Raw genomic sequence first — 17,640 nt, forward strand, 5'->3', positions numbered from 1 at the left:
ATTCTCTGCAGATGTGCGGTTAAAGTTCTCCGTTCGGTGCTTTAGAAAAGGTCGCTACGCGGAGAATTGGCCCGAGTCGGAGAATGTTTTGCGTGGATGGGTTTGAACGAAATGACTCTGCGGGAGGAAAGTCCACTAGCGAATGACGCGACCGCTCAACGGAGGTGTCAACACGCACAGAGATCCACACGCGTGTGCGCTCAGCTGTGACCACGTACAAATACCTATTTACACAAGATCAATTCAGAGGCAAAAACTTCACACCACCCGATGCAAAACATTCCACGCAGTTTCCTATGATCGTGTAGCGTGAGCCGACTCTAAATCAGAGATGGACCCTGAAGTTCACCCTGCTCTTTAGAAACTCTAACGGAATAATGGATGGTCTTGGTGAGCATGTCTCACCAGTAAGGCTGTGAGAAGGGCACACACTTCCCAGATGGAAAAGGGACAGTCCAAACGACTATGATTAATTACAGATGGAGACTATAGGAAGATTAAAGACGGTAACAGCACCGGGGGGGTGGGGGGATGGAGAGGTTACAGTCCACCCCCTCGTCTTCTTGGCTCCACCCTGGAGACGCTCCGCAGAGATGCAGTCGCTCCTTTCCGCTGTTCACTTGGGGGTCTGTTCATCGCCGTGCGACACATACGACACACACCATTAAACACACACAGAGACTCGTGAAGGTCACATGAGGTGACGAAGACAAGCAATCGTTCATACAAATCACTGAACTTGTTCTACAGCTCGACTACTTTCAAGGATCCAAGCATCCATCTTGCTCTGTGCCGCAGCCCAGAAAAGGTGCACTGGTCGGCACTTGACACAAAGTACCCTGACAGTCTGGTAGAGACCATGTGCCAGAAGCACATATTACACCAAGCCCATGACACTTTATTTATTATTTTGGGGGGGGGGGATTATGCTTTAAGGTAATTAGTATCTAGACTCATGTGTGTCTCTTCACTTGTTGGCAGAATAAAGAAAGCCGACCTGAAATGATCATGTGACTGTGCCTCTGACCTCAGTAGCAAAGAGATGATCAGCTGAAGTCTCACTTCAACAGATCTGATCCGATTCGATCAATCGGTGTGACTCACTGTCTATCAACAGTTAAGTTCCTCCCGAGAACTGGCATTTATTAGCCTGTGTTTGCAAACTCCAACCAGAATAACTTCCCAGCATAGTGACAGCATAATCATGATAGCAGTGTGGAAGTTCAGAAAATCTGTTAAAAAAGAAAGAAATAAAAATAATAATAAAATCGCAAAAATTTGGCGACGTGGCAGAAAGGCTGCAGCCTCTAAGCCTCCAAATGCTGACGCTGCAGTGCTGGTGGTGCATCGCTGCTTCACACACCTGCGTGCCTCCACCCACCCAACACCCCCCAGGTCCCCAGGAAAGCCTTGTTTTCCGCTAAATCTGCTCAGCGGCGAAATCTGCCCACCGAGAACTCAAAGTGCTGGAGACTACAGCAATGTGATAGTGAAAAGGATGGAGCCACAGTTCAGGCTCCTCTCGCCCTTCTTTTGCGCGGACTTTTCCGGAGGTGAAGCGGTAACCGAGGAACCCATCGCAAACTACCCTTTAAGGAAAATCCAAAGCCGTGCTTTTTCACCTTAAACAACGCACAGAAAAAGTCCCTTTTACTTGTGCCGATCTCAGAGGAGCTGTTGAGATACGCAACACAACTGGATTTTTTTTATGGAACAAAGCTAACCCAACAGCCTTTGTATAGACTTATGTTAATGCTACCTTGCATGGAACGTCCCTGGATGTGAACCGACAACCTTACGGTCCTTACAAGTTATGCTCCGGAGCTTGAAAGGCGTATTTGGTCCCACCCCTCCAGCTTCCCCTAATGACGGTGGCATACGGATACACAGCCCCTAACGTAGTAAACTGACGTAATTTAATCTCTTTTCACGCCATATGGTTACCCCACCCCACTCAACTTGTCGTTCCGCTTGACGCTTTCAGGCAAAAACACATTTACATTGGCGGTCTTGGGCGGACGCCCAGGGAGCGACTCAGCAGACGGTAACCACAAAACGGTAAAGACCCCCCAAGGAACATTTTATTTGCGAAAGACTCCCCACCCCCCTCGAACCTGATCGCAAGCTTAGGCTCATAAGGAGAGAGGGAAGGATAAGCCAATGAGCAGCGGAGCCAGAACAGTGTTCCCACTGATGGGGCAACAGCAGCAGCGGACGCCTTTGACGATGAAAACTCCTGACCCTGCCGTCTATGACACAAGAGCGCCAGATCAAGTCTTGAAAGTCCAGAAACATCCACTGCAGTGCTGTTCAATGCCAACAAATGCAATATCGATTCATCAAGAGTCAAAGCTTTTTCTTTATGCAAATTCTCAGGGTGCCACCGCAACACGGAACACGAGACCCAGCCGGGCCTTTCCCGAACACCAGTCGTAGGGATGTCACAGCAGCTTCGCAGCTCAACGGCCCCATCAGCAGAATGCCGGTTCAGGCTTGCGAAACGAGGAATGGGGGACGTTCTTGACATTGGGGAAACGGTTCTGATTATTCCTACGAGAGCAGCTGGGGAGAAACCACTGAGAAGAACGAATGATTGGGAACAGCAATGGGAGGGTGGGGCTGGGGACAGCGAAGATGTGGCAGTCACGCCTGTCCTGAGGAGTCGTCGTCATCGCTGACGCACCTCAGTTTCAGCGCTGGCTTTAGGTTGCTGCACGGCCTGCAGTCCAGCAGGAGCTTGCGCCTACAAACCTGCTGTCACCACAGTCACATCGAGAGGGACAACGAGCGAGACATTCCGAGACGGGCGTCGCCGCGCTGTCCTCACAACATTCCTGTTCTGTCCCCCTTCCAAACTCTTCACGTTTTGTCCCTGCAGATTTCCAGTGTAAACAGAGTCCACACCATCCCGACTCTTCTCTCACGCACCAGACCGTTCCCGTTCTCCACCTCGGATGTAAAGAGCTGCCCTCCTGTGACGCTCAGTCAGCGATGTCACTGCGCTGCTCAGCGCTGCTCATGGGCACCCGTGTCTCTACCTCATCGCTATTTGACTATTTGTCACACTGGAACACACATATCATCTTCAGCAAAATATGCACCTTCCATATTCTTGCCTCTTCCATTTACAAAAAAAATATGCAGCTGAGCCCCTTCAGAACGGACAAAGAGGCAGGAAAGTGATTCTACATATTAAGTGCGGATCTGCTCATGTTAGGAACCAACTTCATGAGTCCTTGGACATGCCAACGATCGTTTCTTTATAAAAAATTATAGAAATGCCACTGAGTGGTAGAGTATGGGGGGGGTATGGATTCACTGACTTCGTAATTGAACAGAGCTGTGAATGTGACCAGGAAAGCGAGAAGTCCAACAGTCCAACGTCTCAGACATTCCAGCAGGGCTCGGAAGGCTTCACGCTTCCACGATTACTAGCCCTGAGTCGAGTGAAAACATTTTCTGTGTTTTCCCCCTCGCTGCTCAGCGCACAATAAGTCACGACTGTTACAGAGCCTGAAATCTGGAGCGAAGTGAACAGAGGAGTGGGGTCTGAGTCAGAAAAAAAATCACACAGAAGAGGACAGGTCCATGCCACAGTGACGGGGGAGCACGTGCCAGCAGCGACAGACTGAACCCGTCTCCTACCTGTCGGGATCCACCTGCACGTCTCCGAGCGCCTTCTGGTGGGGGTCGCGCCCTGCACTCGGCTCAGGGCCACGGCTTGCGTTCTGAGGATAGAAGTTCAGACCCCCGTCTGTCAGGTACCTAAAAAGTTACAATCAGTCAGAGGCATGGAGCGAGAGAGAGAGAGAGTAGGCAGACAGAAAAAGAGTGAGCGAGGGAAAGAAAGGGAAGGAGAGAGAGAAAAAGAGAGAATGGGAGAGAGGGAAGGAGAAAGATAAAGAGGGAGAGGGGAGAGAGAGAGAAAGAGGGAAAGAGAGAGAGGGAGAAAGCCATGAGAAAACAGCACTTCTCCACACCTCTAAATCTAGCAACTTTTTTTTTCCTTTGTTCTTCTGCTGTACCCGTCAAACAGGAAGATGGGGCTCAATAAACCAGACCTACATACGGCAATAGTAATAAACTGACTGCATGAAAACTGACTGACTGCTATGCAGAGTACAGTCATTATGTTCTAATACTGGCCACCGAGTGGCGCTGCTGAGATTGCAAGCCAGGGACAAGTATCACAGCAGCGTCACACGTTGGCCAGTGACACAAAAACACTGAAAGGTGTCATGCACATTCAAGATGTATGTATTAGATGAAATATTCATATGTTTTCGGAAAAGATTAATTTCTTTACTTTTACTGCTGCTTCAGTGAGAGCTATGCAATACTGGAAATATTACACTGTGTTTACAAACACCCTGCTATCTGAGTATCTCTTACCCACTGCTGACTTCCTCCGGTCTGACATTCTTTGCCAGGATGTCTCCATCGCTCACGTAGCCGGTCACCTCCGACTCCACCCCCACCTCAGTGACCCCCTCCACGCCACCCTTCTCAGGCAGCTCCACCCCTCTCGCTCCCGCTGCCGCCCTCCTCAGGGGTGCCGCGTACATGAAGCGAGAGGGGTCCGTGGGCGCGAAGCGGCCTGCGGGTACTGCCCTCGGAGCAGCGTACGCGCCGGGCAGCGAGGGGGCGTCGCCGGCCTGGAGACGGGGGCTGGCCGACTGGCCCAGGCGCCAGGACATGGGGGAGGAGCGGCTGCCAAGGCTGGGGATGCTGCGCCCGTTCACCTCTGTGGTCACTGTGCTGTCAAAGGTCGTCTCCAAGGTGCTGATGGGGCAGAAGAGTTTGAAGAAAAGGAAGAGAAACTGTCAGGGCAGCTCAGCTACACGCTTCTTTCCGGAAAGAAGGGATTGGAGGAAAACGGATCAATAGGTCTGGCAGCGGTGCCCATCTGCAGTGCTGACACCAGAGCGTCCGCCCAGGGTAAGGTGACACTGGAGCCGCAGCACAGGGCCACCAGATCTCTCCAGCAAGTCAATCCATAACCTTTAAGATGTAGGACTTTGCAGACACAGAAGACACCTCCTCAGATTCAACCCAAAACTCTCAATCCTTTACCTCTTCAAGTTGAAACGTGAAGGATCCTTGATCAAACTGCTCATGGTAAAATTTAACCCTGTACACTTTGTATTTTCACTACTGTAGAAAATAGTAAATATTGTTAAGCCGCTTTGGAGAAAAGGATCAGGTAAACCTACAAACATTAACGTAAATCAGTGATCGGGGGTCTTCTGGATATCTGAAGGTGGAGGAGATGGTGCAGCGTGATGGACAGTGACCAAAAGGTTTTAAATTCAAACTGTAAAATGGGCACTGCAGTTGCTGAACTTTATTTATGAGCAAAGTAAAATAAGGTAAAGAATGTATGCCAGTGTAAGTCATAAAATAGTTACCTAATATTACATCACATCTCACTGTTTCCATATGCAGGTAAATATGATTTGTGCATGTCCAGTATGTCATGTGCAATGTGACCTTTCACAGAGCTGTCAACCTGCACCGTGGTGAAAGTGAGAGCAGTGGGAATTAGAGGTCTAGCTCCGTTGTAAAGCTGCCGGAGCGTGGCGGCCCGCTGCTGTGGAGTGACATCTGCTCCACGGAGTACACGCGCGCACATACACACGCGCACACACACAGCCATACACTGATGCACAAAGCACAAATGCGTGCACTGAATTCTGGGAAACTCAGCAAACCTCAATGATTTCTTTATAATAGCACATACATCACTGCTAATCCCCCAGAAATAACCAGCAAACGGAAGAAAGAAGAGAAACGATGTGTGAACAGTGCTGACTGCAGACGGGTGGACGGTTCCACCCTTACACCCAAGAGAAGCTTCAACACACCTTGAGGGATGCAACAGCAGCTGCTCGATGAGGGCAGAACTACTGTGACGTGCCTCTAGCAACGAAGAGCGACGGAGCGCTCGGAATCCACGGCACCTCGGCCTCGCAGTCTGCACGGATTATCATCCAGTACAAAGGGACGTCATCACACTGTCCCCTGTCCCCAAAGAGAGGAGCACAGTAGACAGAGCCAAGACCCAGGTGCAGACAGCTCTGCGGCAAACTCTCTAACCTTCACTCCATCACTGAGGACACGAAGTGGACGCGACACGTCAGCCATCATCAATACGGCCCATCAATGCGGCAATGTCTCCATCTCCGCTCATCAACTTGTACAGCTTCAAAGTTTCCATCCTGGCTCAACTGCCACATCGTGATACAGCACCGACTCAGTGTAACACCGCAGAGGGTGGTGAGGTCCCAGCTCAGCGTCACTGGACAGAGGACACCTCGGGAAGGCAAACAGGCTATTGAAGACCTCGGTTGCCCTGTATCAGCACAGAACTATTAGCACCACAACCTATAGTACAGTTGCACTGTACTGTTGTTCTATTTACTGTCTGTATGTATTGCCTGGTTAGGAGTTATAACCGTTACAGTCTACGAGGGACGCATACGCAAGCAAGAATTTCATTGTGCAACGTGCACCTGTACTACACACACAGGACAATGAAGGGACTTCAGGCTGTGGAATGTTGGGGCCGCATGTGTGAAACAAGAGCAGCGGTACAGCCCAGCCACAGTCTTTGCTCATACACTAAAACTGCTCCCATACTCATATAAGTGAGTATCTGTCAGTTCCATCCCTCCCCCGTCCCTCCCCACACACCATGGTGAGCTGCCCTGCCTGGTTACTGGTTACTGGCTCAAAAAGGACACCTGTCTGTTGTCCATGGCTCCCCGTACCTGCTGGCGCACCTGGCAGGCTGTCTTGTGGAAAAGTACGGGACGGCGGAACATGCCTGGCGAGGAAACGTAATTCATCGCTCTGCAGGTAGCACAGGTGAACCAGAAGCTCTGCCAGCCTACCCCAGAGCAGAAGCCAAAAAGTGAGACGGGTACAAATGTTTCGAAATAAAAAACAGGCAAAAACAATAGTCAGAACTTTGTGAGAATGTTGGCACCTTCTGTGAACGTTGGCACATGGGCACCGTTCCCACAAGCAGAGCGGCTGCCAAAGGAAAAAGGAGATGGAAACCAGGGCTGTGGAATCGGTACACAAAACCTTTGACTCCGAATCTGACTCCAGTAACCCGAAAATTGCTTCCAACTCCACAGCACTGGTAAAAACTGAGAGGCGAGTCTGCGCTTACTGAGCTGGGTACTGTGTCTGGAATCAAAGGCATCCCCAACGAGAGGAGGTTGAGACCCCAGAGCCAGCAAATCGGCTCAATTTCCTGCTGGCCACAAACAGGTAAAGGGGTTGAAAACCCTACGTTCGGAACGGTTGGGTCACCGAGCTCATGTCATAAAGAACAAACTATGCGAAGCAGTTTCCATGTACATCGGCGGTCGTGATGGGAATAAAAATACAGACAAAAATGTTTCTTTAAAATGACCCTATCCAGATTAATGGGCTCCTTTAAGAATTAAGGGGAGAGGTTGTAGTGTAGTGGTTAGAGCTGCTGCCTTTGGACCCAAAGGTTGCAAGTTTGAAACCCACCTCCAGCTATAGTACCCATGAGCAAAGTACTTACCCTAAGTTACTCCAGTAAAATTACCCAGCTGTATAAATATGTAAAAAATTTTAAGTAACATAACACGGTAAATTGCTTCGGAGAAAAGCATCAGCTAAATGAACAAACGTAAATTAAGATTTCCTGCAGGATGCCATTTGTGTCGCTCACATGGTGAAGGCCTTGCGCTCAGCTGCATCTCTTTGGTGGTCTTTCGATTCTCCACGACACCTTTATAGGCATCTGAATGACCGAGCGCAGGATAGCCTGCTCTGTCACTGGGAGTCGCTCCCCTCGGGAACCAATGGCTCTCTGCCGGCGACCCCATCGACATCCTGGAGCGGCAGTGTCGGCAGCGGTCTGCCAGGCGACGCACGATTGCCATTTGTCATTCCCCTCATTGCACGAGTTGTCATTTGCTTCCTTCTCATCCCAAACACGTCTCCGACCGCATTCCGCAAAGGGGACGGTAGTCAGTGCGATGCGACAATGTGATGATGCGTTGTCAGGCTGACGATTCCGCCCTGATGTTTCTTTCATGTTGGACAGCACCGAAGGCCCAGCGGCAGCAAGACATGCAGCACCTCAACGGCATTCAAAGAGCCATTGAACAGGATCGCTCTTCTCATGGTCCAACTGCTCATCCTGCACCTTTGGCTCAGTTCAGTTCAGTTCAATTCAAACACAAAAACACTTTTATGTTCAACCACACGCTCCTGCAGTTATTTCATGCTTTTCTGAGTCATCCGAGTCTCATTTTTCGTTCGCTCGGCTGCCTATCAAATTTTTTCGGACTAACAAAGACAAAGTTCCAGGCAGTGAGCTTGTTCATTCAAAATGATACCTTAGTTTACCAACAGCAATCATAAATCATAAATGGGAGCGACATGAATATGAGGTATTGCATGCATAAGGGCAAAAGTTCAGGATTCATCATCAAAACACAAATCCCCGTGACAAATTATGCATGAATTTCATTGCTTCTTAATCTCTGTTTCCTTGCTTATAGCATCTCAGCAGTACCTTGAGAACCAATAAGAAGACACTCCACACCAAGAAATTAGCATATCCCCTTGTCCCCACCCACCTGTGACCGATCTGTGTCCCCCGCAGGCTGGACATAGTCTCCTCGAGGTTCTGCCGCAGGTCGGCAATGTTTTTCACCGTTCGCATCCGCCTCGTCTCGGGGTCCTCGCCTAGAGAGCATGGGGTCAGGAGGTCAGGGGTCAGAGCGGCCTCCCGCATTCCCACCGTCGTAAAACAACCCATCTGCTGCAACACAGACTCGAAAAACCGAAACAAGAGATGCACATCCACCTGGGCGCAGCATGTCTTTGCAGTTGAGCGCCTGCTGCCGTCACTCAAGATGGTCGCGTCAACAGATGGGACGCAAGGCAAGGTAAATAAGAGAATGTATTTTGGTCACCCTTCATCACTCGGAAGCTGATGTTGCCGGAGACGCATCGGCGTATCTTCCAAGAGCGAGCATCACTGTGCTCGTGTCCTCGGCAGAGCCGCCACACAGTCGCCGAGCTCCACATTTGCACATGCGTTTCCTGACGCGCTCACCCGCGGAGGATTTCGGTGCAACGCGTAAAGAGCGAATGACAACGCGCTGCACACGAGTGACACCAATGGCGTTCACCGCATGACGAAGGTGCCAAAAGCGTCAAAAGGAGCTGGCAAAATTTTCACAGAAGTCGAGGCACGCAGAAAATGTGGCTTTTGTTTTTTGTTTTGTTTTTTAAACGTAATGCATAAAGAATAGAGTGAATAATGTGTGCCAGACCTAATTGGGAAGGATTTGAGATTTGTCACATTTCAGCACAAAGGGATTTGCTGCCTGTCAGCGTGCAGCTGTTTCCAAAAGCGCTTCTGTTCACTCTGTCTCATAAAAAGTGTTTCAAGTGCGGCTGTAGCAGCGCCTCTCTGAAGACCTTTGCTGCGAATTTAGGTGCTGCGAGGAGTCCCTCCTTCACACCCATCTGCGTGTCCGACAACCGCGTTTCTCATCTCACGTCATCACACGACATGCGCTCACACACTTGTCAACATACACTCCCAAAGGCGCCTTATCCATTGTAGGCCACCGCATACCCAGGAGCGGGACCTTTCGGAGCCAAGGGCTAAACGGGAGCGACCGAGTCGATTGCAGCGCCCCGAGTGCCACGCTGGCGCCGCCTTTGCTGGCCACAGGCTGCACGTCCACTGCCAACGAGCCACGGTGGTAACAGGACTCAGCGAGCGACTGACCCAGAGCTCAGATCATACGTCTCAACTCCCTTTTCACACAAAGGCTGCAGCGGAACGGTCCGGATTCCAGCAGGACTGGACAGACAGAGTGGGAAGCTGCTCCACGTTGGAATAAACCCCCTATGGGTGAGAGTTCTAGGGACATGAAAGATGGAGAAGCACCAACAGGAAACACAAACACCCCGCAAATGATCACTGGTCGTATCTGCTGTATGTTGCACGCACACACACACACACACACACACACACACACACACACACACACACAGTGGGTCACAAAGGTTCTGAGCTCATCTGGGGGGTTCAATCCACCCAGGTGATGTCCCCTCCCACCCAGAAACACACTATTTCCCTCCCATTTGGGACCAAGATTACAGTCTTCTCTGCTCAACCTAGACTTCCCACACTGACACATCAGGACTAGCACCGCGGTAAAGCGTCCACACGGACAACAGGACCTTCCATTGACCCATAACATCTTGGACGCCTGTTTCCCAGAAGGGTCTCATCTAATAAGTGATGTAATCCTTTCACCTTTTTCATGTCGACATCAATACATCGAAGCAGGCAGCATAATAGATGGCGAGTCAGGAGTAAAGATGACATTACTGTAGGGGGCTTGTACATCCTGACTGTTTCACTACACCGAAAGATGTAAAAAGCTACTGAGTGGACACACTACTTTGTGTGACGCACTCAGCACAAGCGCCAAAGCGACATGTGAATTGCAGGAAGACCATAATAACACCATTTACTAAAAACAGAGTAAGATGGAAAAGGATTTATGATCCTTGTGGCCACAGCTGTGTAAAAATAAAAATATAAAAATGAATTTAATTGAATTGTACCCCCACCCTTGGCCGGGTCCTGCTCTCTGGCGGGTCTGGGGTTCAAGTCCTGCTTGGGATGCCTTGCGATGGACTGGCGTACCATCCTGGATGTGTCCCCTGCCCCTCCAGCCTTGTGGCCTGTGTGTGTTGCCAGGTTAGGCTGCGGTTCGCCACGACCCTGCTTGGGACAAGTGGTTTCAGACAGCGTGTATACCCCCACCCCACGCCAACTGCTCTGTACACTAGGGTTACTTATCGCTCTCATTCCCTGTTTAACAGTGGACGCCCCACCATGTTACAGCTGGAGCCGTGTACTCACTCACCTGCGCCACACCCCCCTCAGCATGTCATGCGACCGCTTGCAAAAAAAAAAAAAAAAAAAAAAAAAACCACGATAAAATCCCACCCAGGCTCTGCCAACCAAAGCACCCATCTGCCTGCTCTTTTCACAAAAACTTAAGGGGGGGGGGCCCTGCTCAGCTCCGTGCTTACCCCCCACCCCCACGGCATTACACAGCTCCGCGAGCACACGCTCCCTAGTACCGTATGCAGCGATACACACGTCAATGCCACAGCCCCACTGAGCGCCCTCAGATGTATCACCGCTGCTAAAGGGATGGTGGTGTCAGGAGTCACGAGTCACAGGTCAATGTATCAACTGTAGGTGTCAGTCCAACAGTCAAATTAGCATTTAAATTGTGTGACAGAGCAGCATGACTGTTGAGGAACCTCTTCTAGCCAATTCACGGACAGTAACAGTTCAACACTGACATGTGTCCATCTGAGCATCCATCTCAGGGTCCAGCAGAGGCAGACTGCCGGAGGAAGCACTCTGCGTGTGCGTGTGTGTCTGTGTGTGTGTGTGTGTGTGCGTCTTTCACCAAGGTGTGGGTCACACTTACGGAGCGGGTGGGTATGTAGAGCCTGTTCCAGGTCGCCCAGCATGGTGAGGATCACCTCCTGGTCCAAATGGGCGGTGCCCTCACGCACGCACCCCGCCTCATCCTCGGCCCAGAACCCGACGCCAGCGTCATCTTGTCGGCCACTGCCGCCCTCCTCGCGCGCGCCCCGCCTCTGCTGCCCCCCCGGCCCCCTGGTCGTTCGCGCCAGCAGCGACTGCTCCGAACGGGAGAGGACCCCGGACAGGGAGAGGGACAGCGACCGGGCGCGAGCCCCCGATCCCACCTCCCCTGGGGCCGAGGATCCACCCGCTTCGAGGGCTCCGCCCCCCTCAGACCGGCCCTCGCCGAGCAAGAACAGGTTTGTAAGCGATTTGGGCTTATGCAGCTTGTCGGGGGCCGGCGAGCTGCGCCTGGTGGGGCTCCCACCCTGGAAGACGGAGAACTCTGCCACTTTCTTCATGCCGCCCGTCTCTGTGGCTCCGGTGTGCTCTGCAACCGCGGCTCCACCTGTTAGCTCCTCCTCACATGCTCATCACGCTCAGCGCTGGGCGGAGACTTTTTCTATTCCGGCGTGGTGCCGGCAGCTCTGCTCCTGAGCCGCCGCCGAGGACGGTGCCGCAGCCGGCTGCTCTGCTCGTCCTCGAGTGCAGCGGGAGCCCGTGTCCAGACACTGCATTCTTCTGGTCACTCAGCGCTCGTCCAGCCCCCCCGGAACGCAAAGCATGTTGCTCCTCCCCCCCCCCCCACCTTCAGTCCTCTTCTACACTCGCTCTCCCTGTGCTCCTTCACTGGCTGCTCAGCATCTCGAAGAGCGGGGAGGTGCCGATGCTCTCTCTCTCTCTCTCTCTCTCTCATCCACAGTTGAGAAGCACAGCTGCTGTTTAATCTCACTCCTGCTGCTGATTCATTCAGACAAACCCAACACTCAAACCTCAGTAACCCCCGAACGCATTGAGAGTCTGGACCCCCGCACCTGAGCTCCCGTTCCTGCGGTTGGCTACCATGGCAGCAGAAGAGCACTGAGGAACAGGAGCTTCCCGGGTCTGCAGGAGCAACAGCCCATCCATCTGAGCGCACAGTCGCACAGCGTTTCACCGGGGAGGGGTGTGACTCGGTCTCACAACAGCTGTGGACTTGCTTGTGGGTGTGTAGGCTCCGTAACACTTTCACGCACACGCACACCGGTGTGTATCACTACACAGAGTAGTGCAGAACTTCGCACTCACACAGCCACAGTATCGCGCCGCTTAAAATACCGATGATGAGAGGAGATCACAATGAATGTGTGTGCTGGACACCAGGGTGAAGGGGGTCTAAATCCTACAGTAAAAAGAGTTGAGGGGCTCAAGAGATGACTTCACCAAATCAGTCGGCCGCCTTTGCGTTACTGGTGTGCTTGTGTGTCAGTGTCCGGCGGTCAGGGTTCAGCTCCAGGGTCAGTGTGAGTGCTGGGAAAGGGCCACAGCTCCATGTAATTAGAGTCCAGCAAGAGAAAGACGAAACATTCCAGACACTGCTGTGCAATTTGACCATCTGTGCGAGAGAACGGCAAGCGCTTTAACTGGTCCGCGCGGCGCACCAAAGAGACCGTTTAGATTGTTCCTACAATTTGGAGTCTCAGTCTTTCCCAACAACACACAGCTACAAAGAGGCGCAGCGTGCCAGGAAAAGAAGTGGTGGTGTCGTTGCTGCCGCTGGCACCCTTCTTTATCTGCCGGTTCAGCAAACGCAAACGGGAGTGCTCTGGTGACAATTTTGCAGCCCGGTCGCCGCAGCAGCTCGGCACAATCAAAGGCGGAAGAAGCCACCGTCACCCCTGCGAGAAGCAGCGCAGGATCTACCGGCTTTACCAGCACTGGTGAAGGACAAGCGGCGCTTCTCCCCCTCAGCTAGATCCCCCAGGAGGCGGGGCTGAAAGAGACGCTGACAATCTGCTCATCGCAAAGCTTCAATGTGTGGCAGGCTGCGCAAAAAGCCATCTGCTGTCATCTCCAGGAGCTTGTGGTTTGACATACTGTCTTGTTCCTCAACTTAACCTGCTGTGAAGGCATGAGGAATAAGAAATACCCACAATACCCTCTGTGTCGCTGCTGACCTTTCCTTCTCTACTCGAGGACGGGGGCTACTGGCGGAGGACACATGTCAGCTCCCATTACCTACCCGAGATCTCCTCCAGGCACTGCTTGGCGGTCTTTCCATAGACCAGGTCGGTCTTGGAGGGGCTGAGGCAGGGGTCGGCGGGAGCCACACTGGTGCAGTCGTTCTCGGAATAGGTCCTGGAAGAGAGAGACGCAACGCAGCGGATCAGTGACGGTGCGAAGACGCAGCAGAGGGCATCGGTGACGTGAAGCGAACCTTCCGGTACGAACCACCAAACGACTGGATGGAAACGCCAGACGCTTTCAGACAGGGAACAAAAGTTCATTGAACTCCAGTAACCGAAGACCAGTTTGTGCCCAAAACAAAAGCAAAAATAGAAAAAGCACCGAGTGGAACCAGAGCACATTGAGAACTTGGACCACAGCTCTGGTAGCACCAAGGAAAAGGCCCCGCAAACCCTCCACGAAGTGTCTTCTGACATGGACCCCAATATCAGCTAGTGTCAGTGGAAAGTCCTTCAGTGTTGTTGGTGTGATACACTTCTGTCAAGGCTTGCTCACTTTGTTCTGAGCTCTAGTCTGACTGTACGAGGCGATTCCAACCTGAGTCAACTCAGCTATACATTTTTCTGACACTTTTCTTCAAAGGGAATTATAATGTTAACCTACTTACAATTATTTGCTGCTATATACAGCTGAGCAGTCTTTACTGAAGCAAATTAAGGTATCGTGCTCAAAGGTACTACAGATGGAGGTGGGATTTGAATCTGGGACCTTTAGGTCCAAAGGCAGCTGCTCTAACCAGTACGCTACCAGCTGCCCATTTATACTGCCGAGTGACCTTTACTGGAGTGATTCGTGGTTAAGTACCTTGCTTACGGGTAGCAAAGCAGGTGGGATTCAAACCTGAGTCCTTTGAGTCCAAGTGTAGCGGCTCCACCCATGGTGCCACCTGCTGTGCCTCACTGTCCTCACTCATCCCATTCACCCCCTTTTCCACGGCTGCCATAAGGAGAACTTGGAAAGCTGCTCAGATGGGACCTCGTGGACACCAATCACAGGGCTTGTTGCACCGATTCTCTGACATACTGGTGTTGACACTAAAAACGCTACAGCTTTGAAAGGGACATTTGCATTGTTGAGGGAGATGGAGATGAGACTCAATTCTGTTCTTCCAGCTTTCCTCATTATACAGGAAAGGGAAAGAAGTACCAGTGCGTGAATAAGTAAAAGCCCACGGCAACATAGGTATCCAACATGTTCAAGTACACTGCCAAGGGGTTAGATTACGATAACTTGAAATACACCCTGCAGCTATTAGACGGAGAAGCCTTCAGCTTGTTTCAAAGTGGAAAATATGAAGTACACAGTGACATCCCTGTATTCTGTCTATGACACAGGCTAGGGAGATGCTCCTGAGAGAAAAAGAAATATAGGAACACATTTGTTTGGTCCTTCATGTCCAACACCGCTGGTGAAAGGTTCAAAGGCGACGTGGAGGGGGTCAAATATTTACATTTATTTATTTAGCAGACGCTTTTCTCCAAAGCGACTTCCAGTGAACTCTATGTAGCGTTATCAGCCCACACCTTATTCACCAGGGTGATTTACACTGCTATATACACTACTTACACTGGGTCACTCATCCATACATCAGGGGAACGCTCTCTCTCTGTCACTCACACACTACAGGTGAACATGAACAGCAAGTTTTTGGACTGTGGGAGAAAACCCACGCAGACATAGGGAGAACATGCAAACTACACACGGACTGAGCAGGGATCGAATCCACGTCCTCTTGTACCACCCATGTGCCACCGTGCCGCCTTCAAGCCGCCATGTTTGTGTAGGTGTGACGAACACATTCCTGACTATTAACATGAGTTCCATCTCCCTGGATGATGATTCACTTGCAGCCTCTGCTCTGTGAGGGACTCCAGCTGGAACGGCAGCCACCTCAAAAGCAGGGGTCCCAAAACCATTCTAATACCCACTCAAAGCCCAATATCTGCTCTAGGATTTATTCATCTCTAAAGATGTTGGTAAATTCACAGCTAGTCCTGCAAGAACTTACAACAGTTGCTAGTATACTGCAGACAGTCACCTGTACATGAAGGGGGCAACAGTCGCCGTGTTGGGGTGGTTGAGCTGCTGCTGCTGGGGAAGCTGCACCACCCCGTTCCCTGCCGCTGGAGAGGCGCTGTCGAGGCTCAGCGCCGAGGTACTGGAGGAGGAAACCATGCTGGGGCGTCGGCCCCCAAGGCCTGTCGGCCCCCCAAGTTGCCGCTGACTGCCCTTGGTCGGCTTTGCCGCGTCCCCCTCGCGGCCCCCTGCGCCCAGGGCAGCCCCACTAGGTGCCAGTTTGGTCCCGCTGGGTGACGCTTTCACACCGGGCTTGGGGATGCCGCTGGAAACTGGGGCGGGGCTCTCCTTCTTTACCGCAGAGCACTTTCCTCCCTTGGGGATGAGGCTGGCGATCTTGGAGGTCTTCTTCGAGGGCTCGACAGATTGCTCTTTCTCCTCCTTGTTGGGAGTACTGGCTTTAGATTTGCCCTTGGCCTTGTCCTCCTTCTCCTTGGGCTGGATAGTCATTTTGGCTGCAGAGGCCTTGCCAGAGCTTTTGAGCAGGCCAGTGCTGGTGGACTTGAGGGGCTGGCGGGGACTGCTGCAGGCTGATCCAGGGCCCATAAGTCCTTCTTCCCCATATTCGAGCAGCACTTCCTCCTCGCACAAAGGAAGCTCCGTCACCGAACCCGGCCCGGGGAAGGGCGGGTGCCGGGTGGACGGCCGCGTGTTGATGAGCTTGAACCTCTCCAGCATGGACCTCTGGCCCCCGCTGACCGCCTTCGGTGCCTCGGCCAGCGGGGGCCGGAGACGGTCATAGTTAGGGCCAGAGGTGGGGCTGAAGAGCGGCGAAGGCGTGGGGGAGGTCACTGGACTGGGCGGCGTGACAGCCAGCATGGAGGAGGTGGCGCTGTGCTTCATGTTCATCGACTTGCTGCGCCACGGGATCCCAGAAACCGGTTGCTGGCCATCAGCGCAGGGCGGTGGAGGGGAGCTGCCATTCATACCCGCCAGGTATGGGATGCTCGTCACTGACTCTGGTGGAACAAATGGGGACAAATTTGTGTTTCAAAAAATTAGAGCGTGATATTTTCATTCGTTTTTTTGGGCTTTACTTTTTTTTTTTTTCTGCGGCTTCAGAAAAGAAACATTATGATGGACCGCCATCCTGTCCAGGGTGCATCCAGTTTTACACCCCTTACTTCTGGAAGGAGCTGGGAAACAAGGAACAGTAATTGGTCATTAAAAATGGATGGATGGATGGTTGGTTGGTTGGTTGGATGGAGAGAAGAACAAGTTGTGCATCCCTTTTTCTTTTTTTTTTTTTTTTACAATTGTAAATCATGCAATACCACATTCACGCTTTCCAAGGACTCACACTACTGTGCAGATGAAACTCAACAGTTTACTTGTCAGCAGGTGCAGTTTGACAAAACAGTCCGTTTACAGATTTGTAAGAAAATGACAACATGTCAACATAGCTGTAATCATGATTACCGCTAAACTAAAGACAGACAAAATCCCACTCCGTAATTCAAAAAAAAAAACACCTTATAGAGAAACTGTTGAAGCAAAGTACACGTGTGTGTTCTGGAACGTAGTGTTTGACATTTGTTTGTACAAAAAGTGAGGTTTCCCATGAGATGCTGAGGAAAGGTTGCTGCCGAAACGAAGATGGGTTTAGAAAACCAGCAAGAGCGCTCGACGTGCCAGCTGAGAAGGGAACTGGGCTGCAGCCCTAACAGGGCAAACACAGCAGGTACACAGCAAGGTACATAATGGTGTAAAAAGCGACCAAGATTAGCGGGGCTGGTGTAAGAAGGAACATTCCACCTCCCGATGCTCCGCTAACATCGCCAGAGGCGCCATTCAGGAACTCGTGCGCCGCCTTCGGCCAGCGAGCCCATGAGAGAACCCACGGCAGGTTTCCATGGCAACGCACACTTTTTTTT

General features: G+C 51.6%; 1 protein-coding gene across 4 annotated transcripts in view; it reads right to left on the minus strand.

Moving 5' to 3' along the window:
- LOC108942194 (neuron navigator 3-like) overlaps window positions 1-17,640 on the minus strand; it is a 207,489-nt gene that overhangs the window by 33,867 nt on the left and 155,982 nt on the right. For all 4 annotated transcript variants that reach the window (XM_029252127.1, XM_029252128.1, XM_018765340.2 and 1 more), the window contains 5 exons: window positions 15,729-16,725; window positions 13,686-13,801; window positions 8,628-8,736; window positions 4,393-4,782; window positions 3,646-3,765 (listed from right to left, as the gene is read on the minus strand). In XM_029252127.1, the coding sequence (XP_029107960.1) occupies window positions 3,646-3,765; window positions 4,393-4,782; window positions 8,628-8,736; window positions 13,686-13,801; window positions 15,729-16,725 (1,732 nt within the window). The remainder of the gene's footprint in view (window positions 1-3,645; window positions 3,766-4,392; window positions 4,783-8,627; window positions 8,737-13,685; window positions 13,802-15,728; window positions 16,726-17,640) is intronic.

The sequence above is a fragment of the Scleropages formosus genome, chromosome 5 (assembly GCF_900964775.1).
Source record: "Scleropages formosus chromosome 5, fSclFor1.1, whole genome shotgun sequence".
Classification (NCBI taxonomy): Eukaryota; Metazoa; Chordata; class Actinopteri; order Osteoglossiformes; family Osteoglossidae; genus Scleropages; species Scleropages formosus.